We start from the raw sequence: 15,000 nt of genomic DNA, 5'->3' as shown, positions 1-15,000 counted from the left end.
CTGAATAGTCCAATCTGCGCACGAAATGTTCGCTGACAGTTGGGGCAGACAAAGACAGGCATATCATTGTCAGGGAGCTTGTTTGCCCGTGACTTTCTGGCCTGCCTCTTCTGAACAATTGCAGCAGCAGTCCTGTTGGCCTCGCACAACTTGGCGCCTTTGTGCACAGCAGCGCGCAATTTGTCACGGTCCACTGCAGATTCCTCCCAGGAGTCAGGGTTGATATCAAACGCTTTCAGAGAGGCTTTCAGAGTATCTCTGAAGCGCTTCTTCTGACCTCCGTGTGATCTCTTCCCTTGTTGCTCAGTCACATAGCGCATATATAAACAATATTCAACATGCAGATCATTACTCATAATCACAACAGGAAAAGTACTAGGAATCAAAGTAAAAAAAAAAAAAATTGAGTAGCCAACAACATGAATAAAAGATTAACTCACTCAGTACAGCCAGTCCTCTCTTCTCCTCTACACAGACCACTCGGATGTCCAGTGGGTGTCTGAATGACCCAACCTTTAGCTTCCGTCGTCAGAACTGTGGTATTCTTTGTCAACATTCACGTCTTCAGTATAAGAGCCTTCCGCTTGCAATATTTTGATGATGGTAATTGGGGTGAAACGCTGTTAACGTCGTCTCTTTCGCCGTTCGTATGGAGAGAGTTAATGATGGTGAGAACAATGGACTCAGTACAACAAGACACATACCTGTGTACCTGTGTCACATAAAAAGAACGGTATTCATTGGTCATTGTACTGTTGAAACAAATATGTCTTTAAACATTCTCTACGAATCTTCAAAGCAACCTGCAGTAACATGGCCAAGCTATCCAGAAAAATATTCCCTTTACCAAGCAGGTAACGCTGTCACGATAGTGACATATATGACAGTCATGTGTGCAATTTCTGGAGAGATAAAAATGCTGCGGAAGATTCAGTTCAACATTGTTATTATCTATGGCACTGTAATTCATAACTTGTGGATGGACTTCTAGAAGGCTTTGTGAGAAAATGCGAAAACTACTCCACTGAAATAGTGAATATATTGGTACAATCTTCGGGCGCAATAGCCAAGTGGTTAAAGCGTTGGACTTTCAATCTGAGGGTCCCGGATTCGAATCACGGTGATGGCGCCTGGTGGGTAAAGGGTGGAGATTTTACGATCTCCCAGGTCAACATATGTGTGCAGACCTGCTAGTGCCTGAACCCCCTTCGTGTGCAAACGCATGCAGAAGATCAAATACGCACGTTAAAGATCCTGTAATCCATGTCAGCGTTCGGTGGGTTATGGAAACAAGAACATACCCAGCATGCACACCCCCGAAAACGGAGCATGGCTGCCTACATGGCGGGGTAAAAACGGTCATGCACGTAAAAGCCCACTCGTGTACATGCGAGTGTACGTGGGAGTTGCAGCCCACGAAAGCAGAAGAAGAAGAAGAAGGTACAATCTGGAAACGACAATATCACAAAAACCAACACAGTTCTTTAGGCGAAACATCATTCTCTGAAAATGCAGAATATATCAAATTAGACCACATAGAAAACTTCTTTTTGTGTGTGGACTCGACAATAAGTCGAAATATATAAATATATGCATTCGCCTGTAACGATATTAAAAGTATTTGCCAGAAAATGGCACTCGCCTGTAACGATATCAAAAGTATTTGCCAGAAAATGGCACTCGCCTGTAAAAATACTCAAAGTATTTGCCAGAAAATGGCACTCGCCTGTAACGATACTCAAAGTATTTGCCAGAAAATGGCACTCGCCTGTAAAAATACTCAAAGTATTTGCCAGAAAATGGCACGCACACATGAAACTTGTGGAAAAACCATAGCGAGTAAAAAAATAATAACAATAATAAAAAATGTAACATGAAACACCGTTCCAATACACAATGTCATAAAATCCACAATTATAGCACTGGAATGTGAAATTGAATAGCAATGCTGTTTGATATGCGATCACATACCATCGTTGGTACTGAGTGTCAGTTCACTTAGGTTCTTGTAAGTGGTGATGATCATGTCTTCAAACGATCGTACAACTCCATACAGGTTGATAAATTCAATGGCACGAGAGTTGTTTAAGAACTTGAGCTTAGTTTCTTTGTTCGCAAGCTTTGATGAACACGTGTATTTCACACGTAACCAAAAAAAAAAACAACAAATATACAACAACAACAACAACAAAAACGCACACGACAAAACCAAAAATATCGTTAGTTGTATCTCGATTTTTTTCTATCCTTCTTATATATATATATGTTTGTTTGTTTAGTTGTTTATTCATTTCTTTATTTCTTTTCTTTTTTTTTAAAGACAGATCTTTCTTTTGAATTATCTAGCGGAAATTTTGTCTATCGACGACGTCGCCGACGGTTTGCGCAGAGGAGGACGAGCCGTGCCGCTGTGGCTGTGTCCGGTGGAACAGCCTGAAGACGTCGTTCCAGTCACCGGGCACCAGGCGGAAGAGCTCGGGATTCCGGAAGTACAGCAGCATGTAGACCGTCTGATCGTCGTCCACCACGCCCCGCCTCATCCAATCAGCGATCAGCTCTCGCTGAAGCTCGTACAGCCTCTGCAGAGCCCTCTTTCCCCCGGCGAAGAACAACCCGGCCAGGATGTTGATGCTCATCTTATGCAGCCTCCCGGCGACGGCCCTGTACCTCTCCACGGGCTCCCTCTCCATGAAAGTCACTCTGTCACCGTGCTCCAGCAGGTTCGCAGGCCTCCATATACCGTCTGCGGGGTGGACGTCCTCCCCGTGTCCATACCCGCCGTCAATCCAGGCGAAGTAGTCGTTGTGGAAGGGGTTGAGGGTGATGGACTCGTTGAGGAAGTGGAGCTTGCTCCACTGCACGATGTCGTATTCTGGAATCTGGGATTCGCACAGGCCTTTGCGGACCAGCTCGTTGTCCTGCTGGTACTCCTGGCTGTCCATGATGCTCTGGATGTGATCTCTGTAGGAGTAGTAGGGTAGCTGACGCAGGTCTGTCCTCACCTGAAAGGGGGGTGGGGGGTTTGTTGAATGTCCCGTAAAGCTTATGGTGATGATGATGATGATGATAATGATGATAATGAGGAAGAGGAGGAGGAGGAGGTTCTAGATCCGGTAGTAGGGCAGTTGATGCGGGTCTGTCCTCATCTTAAAGGTGTGTGGGGGGAGGGGGGCGGGGGGGGGGATTTTGTTGAATGTCCCATAAAGCTTATGGTGAAGGTGATGATGATGATGATGATGATAATGAGGAAGAGGAGGAGGAGGAGGTTCTAGATCCGGTAGTAGGGCAGTTGATGCGGATCTTTCCTCACCTGAAAGGTGTGTAGGGGGTGAGGGGGAAGGGATTTCTTTTTTTAATGTCCCGTAAAGCCTATGACGATGATGATGATGATGACGACGACGACGACGATGATGATGTGTGGATGATGATGATGATGATGTGGATGCGATCCTTTTAGGAGTAGTAGGGCAGTTGATGCGGGTCTGTCCTCATCTTAAAGAAAGAAAGAAAGAAAGAAGAAGAAGAAAGAAAGAAAAAAAAAGAAAGAAGAAGAAGAAAGAAAGAAAAAAAGAAAGAAGAAGAAAAAGAAAGAAAGAAAGAAAGAAAAAAAGAAAGAAGAAGAAAAAGAAAGAAAGAAAGAAGAAGAAAAAGAAAGAAAGAAAAAAAAGAAAGAAGAAGAAAAAGAAAGAAAGAAAGAAGAAGAAAGACAACCAGAACAAAAAACAAGAAGAAGAACAACAGACAAGAAGACCCTGACCACGTGGGTGCGGGCCTCTCGACCTCTCCGCATCCACAGGACGAAGGGCAGGGCCTTGGAGTCCACGAAGACCACGAGGTTGACGTCCAGGCGGAGAACCCTCTGCATGTAGAGCAGGTAGGTGTTGTAGGGCCTCTTCTGCCGGGCCCACCGCCCTCGGCCTATGTCCAGCATGGCGGTCACCACCGTGAAGGTGTACACTCCTGCTCACACACACACACACACACACACACACACACACACACATACGAGCGCACGCGCATGCACACACGCACGCATACACAGAGACAGACACACACAGAGACACACAGAGACACAGACATAGACACACACACACACACACACACACACACACGAGCGCACGCTCATGCACACACGCACGCACACACAGAGACAGACACACACACAGAGACACACAGACACACAGAGACACAGACATAGACACACACACACACACACACACACACACACACACACACACACACACACGTGTGCACGCGCATGCACACACGCACACACAGAGTCACAGACACACACAGACACACACAGACACAGACACACACACACACACATACGAGCGCACACACACACACACACACACACACACACACACACACGCTGCTGTGTTTGATGTTTGTTTGTTGTGCCTTTGTTCAACTCTTGGGTTGAGATCAACAGCAACAATAACGATGATGTAAAACAATAAGGAGGAGGAGGAGGAGGATAATGACGATGATGATGATGATGATGATGATGATGATGATTTTGAGAAGAAGAAGAAGAAGAAGAAGAAGAAGAAGAAGAAGAAGAAGAAGAAGAAGAAAAATAGCCATAACAATATAAAACTAACAATAATGATAATAGCAAGGTAGTGCACACATAAAAAATTTTTAAAAATCCGTGTTAAATTATACACACGTTCAGGTGCTATTGTATTCTTTGGTTTTTTTGTTTTTTGTTTGTTTTTTTGCACGTTGGGGCACATTCTGATGAAGCCCAACGTTGAATGCCCAAAGAATTACAGACCACCCGAACTTTCGTGTGGAGTGGAGTGATGGCCTAGAGGTAACACGTCCGCCTAGGAAGCGAGAGAATCTGAGCGCGCTGGTTCGAATCACGGCTCAGCCGCCGATATTTTTTCTCCCCCTCCACTACACCTTGAGTGGTGGTCTGGACGCTAGTCATTCGGATGAGACGATAAACCGAGGCCCCGTGTGCTAGCATGCACTTAGCGCACGTAAAAGAACCCACGGCAACAAAAAGGTTGTTCCTGGCAAAATTCTGTAGAAAAATCCACTTCGATAGGAAAAACAAATAAAACTGCACGCAGGAAAAAATACAAAAAACAAGAGAGGCAAGGCCTTCAAGACTCACTTGTGATACACTTTAAAAAATATCCAAGCTTTTTATGTATTGAGTATAATTTCAAAATGTAATGTTTAAGATGAGAAAGATCAGTTTAAAGCGAATTAAGTCCCCTAGCATTAATTATAGAGTAATTTCCCTTTTTTACTATCTGTACCAAAACTTTTGCAAAATAAATAAAACTTCCATGCTTAGCAAAAGAAGTTCCTGCTTGAACAAAAAATGATAACAATGACTGCTCTTGTTGTTAGGTCAGAATATCAGATCAAAGTGCCAAGTTTAGATAATACAAAAAAAATATAAATATAACAGTAAATGCAGTTTGCATATAATTAGGCTTCATTTTTTTTTTTTTTGGTGCCCATCCCAGAGGTGCAATATTGTTTTAAACAAGATGACTGGAAAGAACTGAATTTTTCCTATTTTTATGCCTAATTTGGTGTTGACTGACAAAGTATTTGCAGAGAAAATGTCAATGTTAAAGTTTACCACGGACACACACACACACACACACACACACAAACAACCGAACACCGGGTTAAAACATGGACTCACTTTGTTTACACAAGTGAGTCAAAAAAAGGTAGCGCTGTGTGGATAGATAGATAGATAGATATGCGTGTGTGTGTGTGTGGGGGGGGGGGGGTAGATAGATATGCGTGTGTCTGTCTGTGTCTGTGTCTGTCTGTATTGTTCTTTCCAGTCACCTCATTGGAGGATAGTATCGAGGTCAGAGTGTGAGGGGCACGCGCAATAAAGCCGGCACTGTTTGCACGGCACTTTAAAACACGCCGGCGCATAGTTCAATAAAGTGCGCAAGTGAACACTCCAGACAACTCCATGGCTACAACAAGAGTTGTTCCCCGCTCAAGTCGACTCTCCTTAACACATCGGTTAACTCTCTCTCTCTCTCTCTCTCTCTCTCTCTGTGTGTGTGTGTGTGTGTGTGTGTGTGTGTGTGTGTGTTTTCTTCTTTTTTTTCAAACATATTTCTTTGGATTTTCTTTCTCCTCTGTTATGTATCTCTACTAACACCATGCTTTCATATTATTTAGTATTGTGTAGTGTAGACCCTATTCAGACACGGGGACTGGATGTATATAAAAAAAAAAAAAAAGCACACCAGTGCTTATCTATTATCCTCGAAATAAAGAATTTGTCTTGTCTTGTCTTGTCTTGTCAGAAAATGAATGAGAAAGATAGTGAGAAAGATTGAGACTGAGACACAGACACAGAGACAGAAGCTCAATCAATGGACAGGAAACGAAGTTGCTATGACGACCATAATTATTTGCTTTCGCGGCCGATCCCGCCCACGGCGAATCTGTCTGTCTGTCTGTCTGTCCGGCTGTCTGTTCTATCTATCTGTGTGTTCTGCCTGTCATACGTTCTGTCTGTTTCTTCTGCTTGTCTGTTCCCTCCGTCTGTTCGTCTGTCCGTTTGGTCTGTTGTGTTTGTTGTGTCCGTCTGTCTGTTCTGTCTGTCTGCCTGTCCATTCTGTTTGTATGTCTGTTCTGTCTGTCTGTTCTATCTGTCTGCCTGTCCATTCTGTTTGTATGTCTGTTCTGTCTGTCTGCCTGTCCATTCTGTTTGTATGTCTGTTGTCTATCTGTCTGCCTGTCCCTTCTGTTTGTATGTCTGTTGTCTGTCTGTTCTATCTGTCTGCCTGTCCATTCTGTTTGTATGTCTGTTCTGTCCGTTTGTTCTGTCCATTCTGTTTGTATGTCTGTTCTGTCTGTCTGCCTGTCCATTCTGTTTGTATGTCTGTTCTGTCTGTCTGCCTGTTCTGTCTGTCTGCCTGTCCATTCTGTTTGTATGTCTGTTCTATCTGTCTGTTCTATCTGTCTGCCTGTCCATTCTGTTTGTATGTCTGTTCTGTCTGTTCTGTTCTATCTGTCTGCCTGTCCATTCTGTTTGTATGTCTGTTCTGTCTGTCTGTTCTATCTGTCTGCCTGTCCATTCTGTTTGTATGTCTGTTGTCTATCTGTCTGCCTGTCCCTTCTGTTTGTTTGTCTGTTCTGTCTGTCTGCCTGTCCATTCTGCTTGTATGACTGTTCTGTCTGTCTGCCTGTCCATTCTGTTTGTATGTCTGTTCTGTCTGTCTGTTCCATCTGTCTGCCTGTCCATTCTGTTTGTATGTCTGTTGTCTATCTGTTTGCCTGTCCATTCTGTTTGTATGTCTGTTCTGTCTGTCTGCCTGTCCATTCTGTTTGTATGTCTGTTCTGCCCGTCTGTCGGTCGGTCCTGCCCTGTCCTGTTCATCTGTTTACCTGTTCTGTCTACCTGTCTGTTCTGTGTCTGTTCTGTCGTGTTCTGTCCGTCTGTCTGTCTGGTCTGTTCTGTCCGTCTGTCTGTTTGGTCTGTTCTGTCCGTCTGTCTGGTCTGTTCTATCCGTCTGGTCTGTTCTGTCTGTCTGTCTGTCCGTCTGTTCTCTCCATCTGTCTGTCAGTCTGTTCTGTCCGTCTGTCTGTTCTGTTCTGTCCGTCTGTCTGTCAATCTGTTCTGTCCGTCTGTCTGTTCTGTTCTGTCCGTCTGTCTGTCTGTCTGGTCTGTTCTGTCCGTCTGTCTGGTCTGTTTTGTCCGTCTGTCTGTCTGTCCGTCTGTTCTGTCCGTCTGTCTGTCTGTCAGTCTGTTCTGTCCGTCTGGTCTATCTGTCTGTCAATCTGTTCTGTCCGTCCGTCTGTCTGGTCTGTTCTCTCTGTTCTGTTCTGTCCGTCTATATGTCAGTCTGTTCTCTCCGTCTGTCTGTTTGCTCTGTTCTGTCTGGTCTATCGGTCAGTCTGTTCTGTCCTTCTGTCTGGTCTATTCTAACCTGTTCTGTCTTGTCTGTTCTGTCTGTCTGTCCGTCTGTCTATCTATCCGGTCTGTCTCTGTTTCTGTCAACACTCCTCACAAACCATGTGTCCATGGCAACACGCCAAGAAAACAGCATGCACCCGCCTCTGGTCTTTGCACGCCGTGTTGAACAGCGACGTGAGAAAGCGAGTAGGGGGCAGAGTGGAGAGCTTTTGTGCGTGTGGGGTTGTAGGTGGGCTGGGGTGTGTGTGGGTGGGGATTGGGATGGTGTGTGTGTGTGTGTGTGTGTGTGTGTGTGTGTGTGTGTTGTGTTGTGTGTGTAGGCCTGTCAATGTTATCTTTGAGTTATGTGTGTGTGTTAGTTTTGTGTGTGTTAGTTTTGTGTGGGTGAGTGTGTGTGTGTGTGTGTGTGTGTGTGGGCTTGTCAATGTTATCTTTAAGTTCTCTGTGTGTGTGCGTGTGTGTGTGCGTGTGAGTGTGAGTGTGCGTGTGTGTGTGTGTGTGCAGGAAATTGACGAGAGAGGGCAAAAGATCGGTTAAACAAACAGAGCGAATCAAACATATTTGGGTCAGTCAGACATGTGAAACTGATTGTGGGACTGTGCATGTGATATCATCTCTCTCTGTTTCTCTCTGTCTCTGTCTCTGTCTCTGCCTCTCTCTCTCTCTCTCTCTCTCTCTCTCCCGTTCTCTAAGCAACCTCACGTGCACACAAATATGCAGTACACACACTTTGCAAGGGCCGCTGGGCTTTGGCACTCATCGAAAAAAAAAGTGTTGAACTGTTCGTTGGAGACAAACTGCCGATGGTCGATTCTCTGTCTCTGTCTCTGTCTCTCTGTCTCTGTCTCTCCCTCCCCCCTGTCTCTCTCTCTCCCTCTCTCTCTCTCTCTCTCTCCCCCTCTCTCTCTCCCTCTCTTTCTCTCTCTCTCTCCCTCTCTCCCTCTCTTTCTCTCTACCTCTCTCCCTCTCTCCCCCTCTCTTTCTCTCCCTCTCTCTCTGTCTCTTTCTCTCCCTCTCTATCTCTCACTCTCTCTCTGTCTCTCTCTCTCCCTCTCTATCTCTCACTCTCTCTCTCCCCCTCTCTCTCACTTAATATCCCCCCCCTCTCTCTCCCTCTCTTTCTCTCTCTCTCCCTCTTTCTCTCTACCTCTCTCTCTCCCTCTCTCTCCCCCCCCCTCTCTCTCTCTCTCTCCCCCCTCTCTCTCTCTCTTTCTCTACCTCTCTCTCTCCCTCCCTCTCTCCCTCTCTTTCTCTCTCCCTCTCTCTCTCTCCCTCTCTCTCTCTCTCTCTCTCTCCCCCTCTCTCTCTGTCAATGATTTTGCTCTCTAGCACTGTAGTTGGATTGCAGAATCAGCTTAATGTATTTAAAAAAACGAAGCAGATAAATTACAGTTAATTGTTAATCTTTATAAGACAAATATTATTGTTTTTCGTAACGGAGGTCATTTTTCACAGTGGGAAAAATGGTTGTTCGGTAATGTAGAAGTACGAGTTATCAACGCATACACGTATTTAGGAATGGTATTTACGACTAGGTTGAGTTTAAAAACGGGATGGTCAGAAATGTGTAGGAAAGGGAAAAGGGGAGTAACAGTAATTCTCAAATCTACTAAGAAACTGATCCAGCTTTATTTTGGAAGTTATTTGATACTCAGATACAACCAATAATTACTTATGCAGCAGAAGTATGGGGCCTTGAAGAAAATCTTGAAATGGAAAAAGTACACACCTTTGCCATAAAGAGGTTCATGAATATTCCATTACACTCGTCTAACACGATGGTATACGGAAGGTATCCTGTTTATATTAAAACTTTTGTTAAATGCATCAAGTACTGGTTATGACTTATTCAGCTCCCTACAAACAGGTTACGCAGACAGGCATATGACATGTTACTTCAGCAGTTTGAGTTAGGTAATTGTAACTAGGTGGGTAAAGTTAACTCACTCAGTACGGCCAGTCCTCTCTTCTCCTCTACACAGACCCCTCGGATGTCCAGTGGGTGTCTCAATGACCCAACCTTTAGCTTCCGTCGTCAGAATTGTGGTATTCTTTGTCAACATTCACGTCTTCAGTATAAGAGCCTTCCGCTTGCAATATTTTGATGACGGTAGTCGTCTCTTTCGCTGTTCGTATGGAGAGAGTTAAACAAGTTCTTTCAGTAAATGGACTTGATATTGTATGGCTCAGCCAGGGAGTTGGGGATGAAAGAGGGTTTCTATCAGAATTTAAAGATCGCTTAGCGTCTTGTTATAAACAGAACTGGCATTCTAAAATGGAATATGATGTGAAGTATTCTTGGTTCCATTCCTTTAAAACTATTGTACAACCGGAGACGTTTTTAGTAGTAGTTACCAATAAATGGCACAGAGATGTGCTAGCAAGATTCAGAAACAGAACCTTAGGTTTAAAAGCTAATAAAAGAGGGTTTGATCTTGAGGGTTTAGCTGATTGTATGTGTACAGTGTGTATGGAGGATGTGAGAGAGGATGAAGATCATTTTTTTATTTCATTGTAAAGCTTATGAAGACATTAGTGCCAAGACACGACTTTTTCATATTGCTGTTGAGAAAAGACATGACCTGCTTAGTTTGTTATCCACTGAAAAAATGATGAAATTATAATTTTGCTTGCCAAATACATAGCAGAAGCTGTTAATATCAGGAAAAGGAAAATAGATAGTAATAACACGTAATCATCACTAGTTATATGATTAGTCTGGTACAGCTGTATACACTTGATGGTCACATTGTATGTTTATAGTCTATTGTATGTTGTTTCCTCCAGTCGTCTCGACTTAGTCTTGCCACTGGAAATTGGTGGACCCGGACGAGAGAGTGAGGTCGACGTTGCGCAACTCCTCTTCACTTTAAACAAACTCATCGCGCAAGTCATCAGTCATCCCCCTCCCCCCCATCCCCCATCCCCCATCTGGATGACAACGATGGTCATCATCGATCTCGATGGACACACCACCACACATGTTGTTTCACTACTATGGTGTGCGTACGTGTATTGGCACATACACAAATGTACGATTGTTTTTTGTTTTTAAAAAAATTCAATTATTGACATTATTTGCTTTATTTATTGTTGTTGGTTTTCTTTCATCCAATACAATGACGCTGCAACTTAGAATTGACCCCCTTGACATAAGGGCTGTAGTTAGACCAATGTCAATCAAAAGCGTCTGAAGCGTCTGTCAATGTTTATTTATTTATTTATTTATTAAGACTTCTTGCTATAGCGCATATTCTTGAAGCTCTATGCGCTTTACAATAGCACTAAAAAAAAACATTCACTCAAACATTCCCACACAAACATATGCATATAATTTGAAATATAGGTGAGAGAGAACAATTAAATTAGGTCATGTCAGTTGAATTAAATCAAGAAATGCAACAGGTATTTAAAAAATGATAACAACAACAACAACAAAGTAGACAATTGAAATTGAAAGAAAAAAAGCACGTATACGCATGCATATATACGTAGGTACATACATACATACATACATACACACAACGTGCGCACACACACACACACACACACATACACGCACACACGCGCGCGCGCGCGCACGCACGCACGCATGCACCAACGAACACAAGCCGCATACCCAAACACATTACTTGCGCACTCACTCAGTGACATACACACATACACGCACCTACAGGCACAATACAGTGTAACCCAGAACGCTAGGATGATCGGGAACAGTTGGTAGCTTCTTCTTTTTTGCGTTCGTGGTCTGTGGCTTTCAAGTTCACTTGTATGCATGACTGATTTTACCCCCGCTGTGTAGTCGGTCATACACCGTTTTCGGGGTTGTGTATGCAGGTACGTTCTTGTTTCCATAACCCACCGAACGTTGACAATGATTGCGGGGATTGTTAGCGTGCGTATTTGATCTTCTGCATGCGTATTACACACGAAGGGGGGTTCAGGCACTAAGCATATCTGCACCTCTGTTGATTGACCTGAGAGATTAGGAAATTCTCCACCCTCCTGGATTCGAACCAGGGACCCACAGGTTGAAAGTCCATTGCTTTAATTAACCAACATGGCTGTTGCGCCTGTGACCGTTGATAGCCTGCTGGCAGCTTCACATGCAGCTACTCTCTCTCTCTCTCTCTCACACACACACACACACACACGTGTTTAATCAAACGAACAGAAGGGCAAAGCAGAAAAACATGAAGTTTTAGCTTGTTGTGATAGTAAAAAAATTTTTTTTTTTAAAGTCTTCAAAACAGTCATTCCGATGCAAAGGATAGCTCCAAAGGACACGGATCGTTGGCTGCGTGTATAATGACACAGTCACGCGAGAGTGACTCATAACAGGGCATACACGAACGTTTGATACAAGTGTTTGCCAAACGAGGATTTTTGTTTGTTTGTTTGGTTGTCTCAAATGGACCGTCATCAACATGTCAATCTATTCGTTTATTTATCAAAAGTCTGTTCATCTAAGATGATGATATTAGACTGAAAATAAATGACATTATCATTATTATTATTATTATTATTATTTGCATTTCTATTTGCATTTGTTATTATTTCTATTATTATTATTATTATTATTATTATAATTTCTATCATCATGATGATGATTGTTATCACTAATCAGAAATCATCGTATCTGTAAATCAATGGCAGGGGAAGGAATATTCAAATGACAAGGGGGCTGTGGAGGTGGAGGAGGGTGTGGGGGAGAGGGGGGGGCGAGGGGGAGGGGACTGAAGAAGAAAGAGAGACAGAGAGAGAGACAGAGACAGAGAGAGATAGAACAGAATGTGGAAAAGATAGAGTACAAAATGCAGAGGGTGAGTGTCGTAAAAGCCCACACGTGTACATGGGGAGCGAACGTGGGAGTTGCAACCCATGAACGAAGAAGAAGAATATGCTGCTCTTTTCTTTTCCTATTCCCCGGAGCAATCTTTTATTCATTACAAGATATGATAATAATAATAATAATAATAATAATAATGTACATTTACACAGCGCCCTTTCTCTCTAAGAGCTCAGGGCGCTTTACATGAAAAGAAAAATATTACAAGTTACACAAAACATTCATGATCACTCTTTCTCAAAAATCTCTCCCCCCCCCCTGACCCTCCCCCCTCACCCCCCCTCTCTCCCCCCACGCACACACTCTCCCCCTCCTACTCTACATACATCCAAAGTGAGCTGACATATATTACCCGAATCGCAATCATTCGGTCGTGACAAACTAAAGAGGGACGATTGGTCCCATTGCTGGGAACTAATTTTACGAAGGGGAAAGGTGACAATTAAGAAAAATGGATTCAATTACCTAAGCGCCGAATAACCGACTCCAAATTTCTGTGGTTGTACAAACAGGAAGTGGTGTTCCTGTCGGTTGCATTTGAGTATTATACTTCACATGCTCATATTTCCAAAAAGCTCGAATTACTTCCACTTCTCCTGTATATCGTCGTCGTCGTGTGTGTGTCTGTGTGTGTATGTGTGGTGTGTGCGTGTCTGTGTCTGTGTCAGTGTCTGTGTGTCGCTGGGTGTGTGTTGGGGGATATATATTTTTGTCTGTGCATGTATGCGCTCTTACGCTGGTGTGTGTGTGTGTGTGTGTGTGTGTGTGTGTGTGTGCGTGCGCGTGCGTGCGTGCGTGTGCATTTTTCGCGTTACCTTTCTCAGGCCCGAACCCCTCCCAGCTCATAGCCAGGTAGCTGTCCTCCATGAATTTACGCCTGCGTTGCGACTCCTCCGAGTACAGCACCATCCTCGCCAACAACAAGACACACACCGCCGCCACCACCACCACCACCACCACCATCACCATCGGCCGTCGCTTCGCCATCAGAACTGGACATCCGGTGGTGTAGCACCACCACTTATGAGCAGAGCGGTTGAACTCCATGCCAGCGGACTACTGACGCTAACCAAGACCTCTGCTGCAGTTTTCGTGTGGGTTTTTTTTTTTTTTTTTGTTTTTTTTCTACGTCTTGTCATATCCTCTCCCGTGACACCCGCCCAACCAATGAGACTGAAGCGTCGCTTGTCGCCTACCACCACTACCACCACCACCAACACCACCACCACCACTCTCGCGTTCACGCAGCGAACCTTTTAAATCTATTCCTGTCTCGATCTAATCAGCAGGCTGTTGTGCCTCCAGGGCCCGTCGCGTTGCGCTATTCGTCGTCTGTGGGTTTATTATTCAGATCAGCTTCTGATTGTGGGACGTTTCAGTTTAGAAGTTCGATTTTCTGTCAGCTGTGTACATTATCATACTGGATTTCTTCTAGAAAAAAATGTTTGCCAGATTGGACAACCCTCTCTTGTTGCCGTGGGTTCTTTTACAGTGCGTGCATGCGCGTACTGAACTGAACACGGCGGGACATTGGTTTAACGAACGTCTCATCCGAATGACTTGACAGTTCAGTACAGCAGTCAAACTTGGGATTAAGGGTGATGATGGGCGACATGATAATTATCATCAGTGGCTGGGGGGTGGGGGGTGGGGTGAAATAACGTCACCAGTGCTGGTGCCGATAGGTGAAATAACATCACCAGTGCTGGTGACGATAGGTGAAATAACATCACCAGTGCTGGTGACGATAGGTGAAATAACATCACCAGTGTTGGTGACGATAGGTGAAATAACATCACCAGTGCTGGTGCCGATAGGTGAAACAGCATCACAAGTGTTGGTGACGATAGGTGAAATAACATCACCAATGCTGGTGACGATAGGTGAAATAACATCACCAGTGATAGTGCTGATAGGTGAAATAACATCACCAGTGCTGGTGCCGATAGGTGAAATAACATCACCAGTGCTGGTGCCGATAGGTGAAATAACATCACCAGTGCTGGTGACGATAGGTGAAATAACATCACAAGTGCTGGTGACGATAGGTGAAATAGCATCACAAGTGTTGGTGACGATAGGTGAAATAACATCACCAGTGCTGGTGCCGATAGGTGAAATAACATCACCAGTGCTGGTGACGATAGGTGAAATAACATCACCAGTGCTGGTGACGATAGGTGAAATAACATCACCATTGCTGGTGACGATAGGTGAAATAACATCA

At 44.2% G+C, this 15,000-nt stretch overlaps 1 protein-coding gene across 1 annotated transcript; it reads right to left on the bottom strand.

Moving 5' to 3' along the window:
- Window positions 1–1,213: 1,213 nt before the first annotated feature.
- Window positions 1,214–13,980, bottom strand: LOC143286016 (protein HtrL-like). The gene is made up of 3 exons (XM_076593520.1): window positions 13,589–13,980; window positions 3,758–3,960; window positions 1,214–3,002 (listed from the first exon to the last, which is right to left on the bottom strand). The coding sequence occupies exons 1-3, from the start codon at window positions 13,818–13,820 to the stop codon at window positions 2,343–2,345; spliced, it is 1,095 nt and encodes a 364-aa protein (XP_076449635.1). The 5' UTR covers window positions 13,821–13,980; the 3' UTR covers window positions 1,214–2,342.
- Window positions 13,981–15,000: the final 1,020 nt, after the last annotated feature.

Source organism: Babylonia areolata, chromosome 9, assembly GCF_041734735.1.
Source record: "Babylonia areolata isolate BAREFJ2019XMU chromosome 9, ASM4173473v1, whole genome shotgun sequence".
Taxonomy (NCBI): Eukaryota; Metazoa; Mollusca; class Gastropoda; order Neogastropoda; family Buccinidae; genus Babylonia; species Babylonia areolata.
The sequence above is the reverse complement of the archived record's forward strand: the minus strand, read 5'-3'. Positions and strand labels throughout refer to the sequence as shown.

What these genes read in the sequence shown, in the direction of transcription:
- LOC143286016 (XM_076593520.1), bottom strand. Translation starts at nt 13,820, where the DNA reads ATGGAGTTCAACCGCTCTGCTCATAAGTGGTGGTGCTACACCACCGGA. An exon ending in GGGGTTCGGGCCTGAGAAAG is followed by an intron (nt 3,961 to 13,588) that starts GTAACGCGAAAA and finishes GTGTGTGAGCAG; the next exon opens with GAGTGTACACCTTCACGGTG. An exon ending in GAGAGGCCCGCACCCACGTG is followed by an intron (nt 3,003 to 3,757) that starts GTCAGGGTCTTC and finishes CCCCCCTTTCAG; the next exon opens with GTGAGGACAGACCTGCGTCA.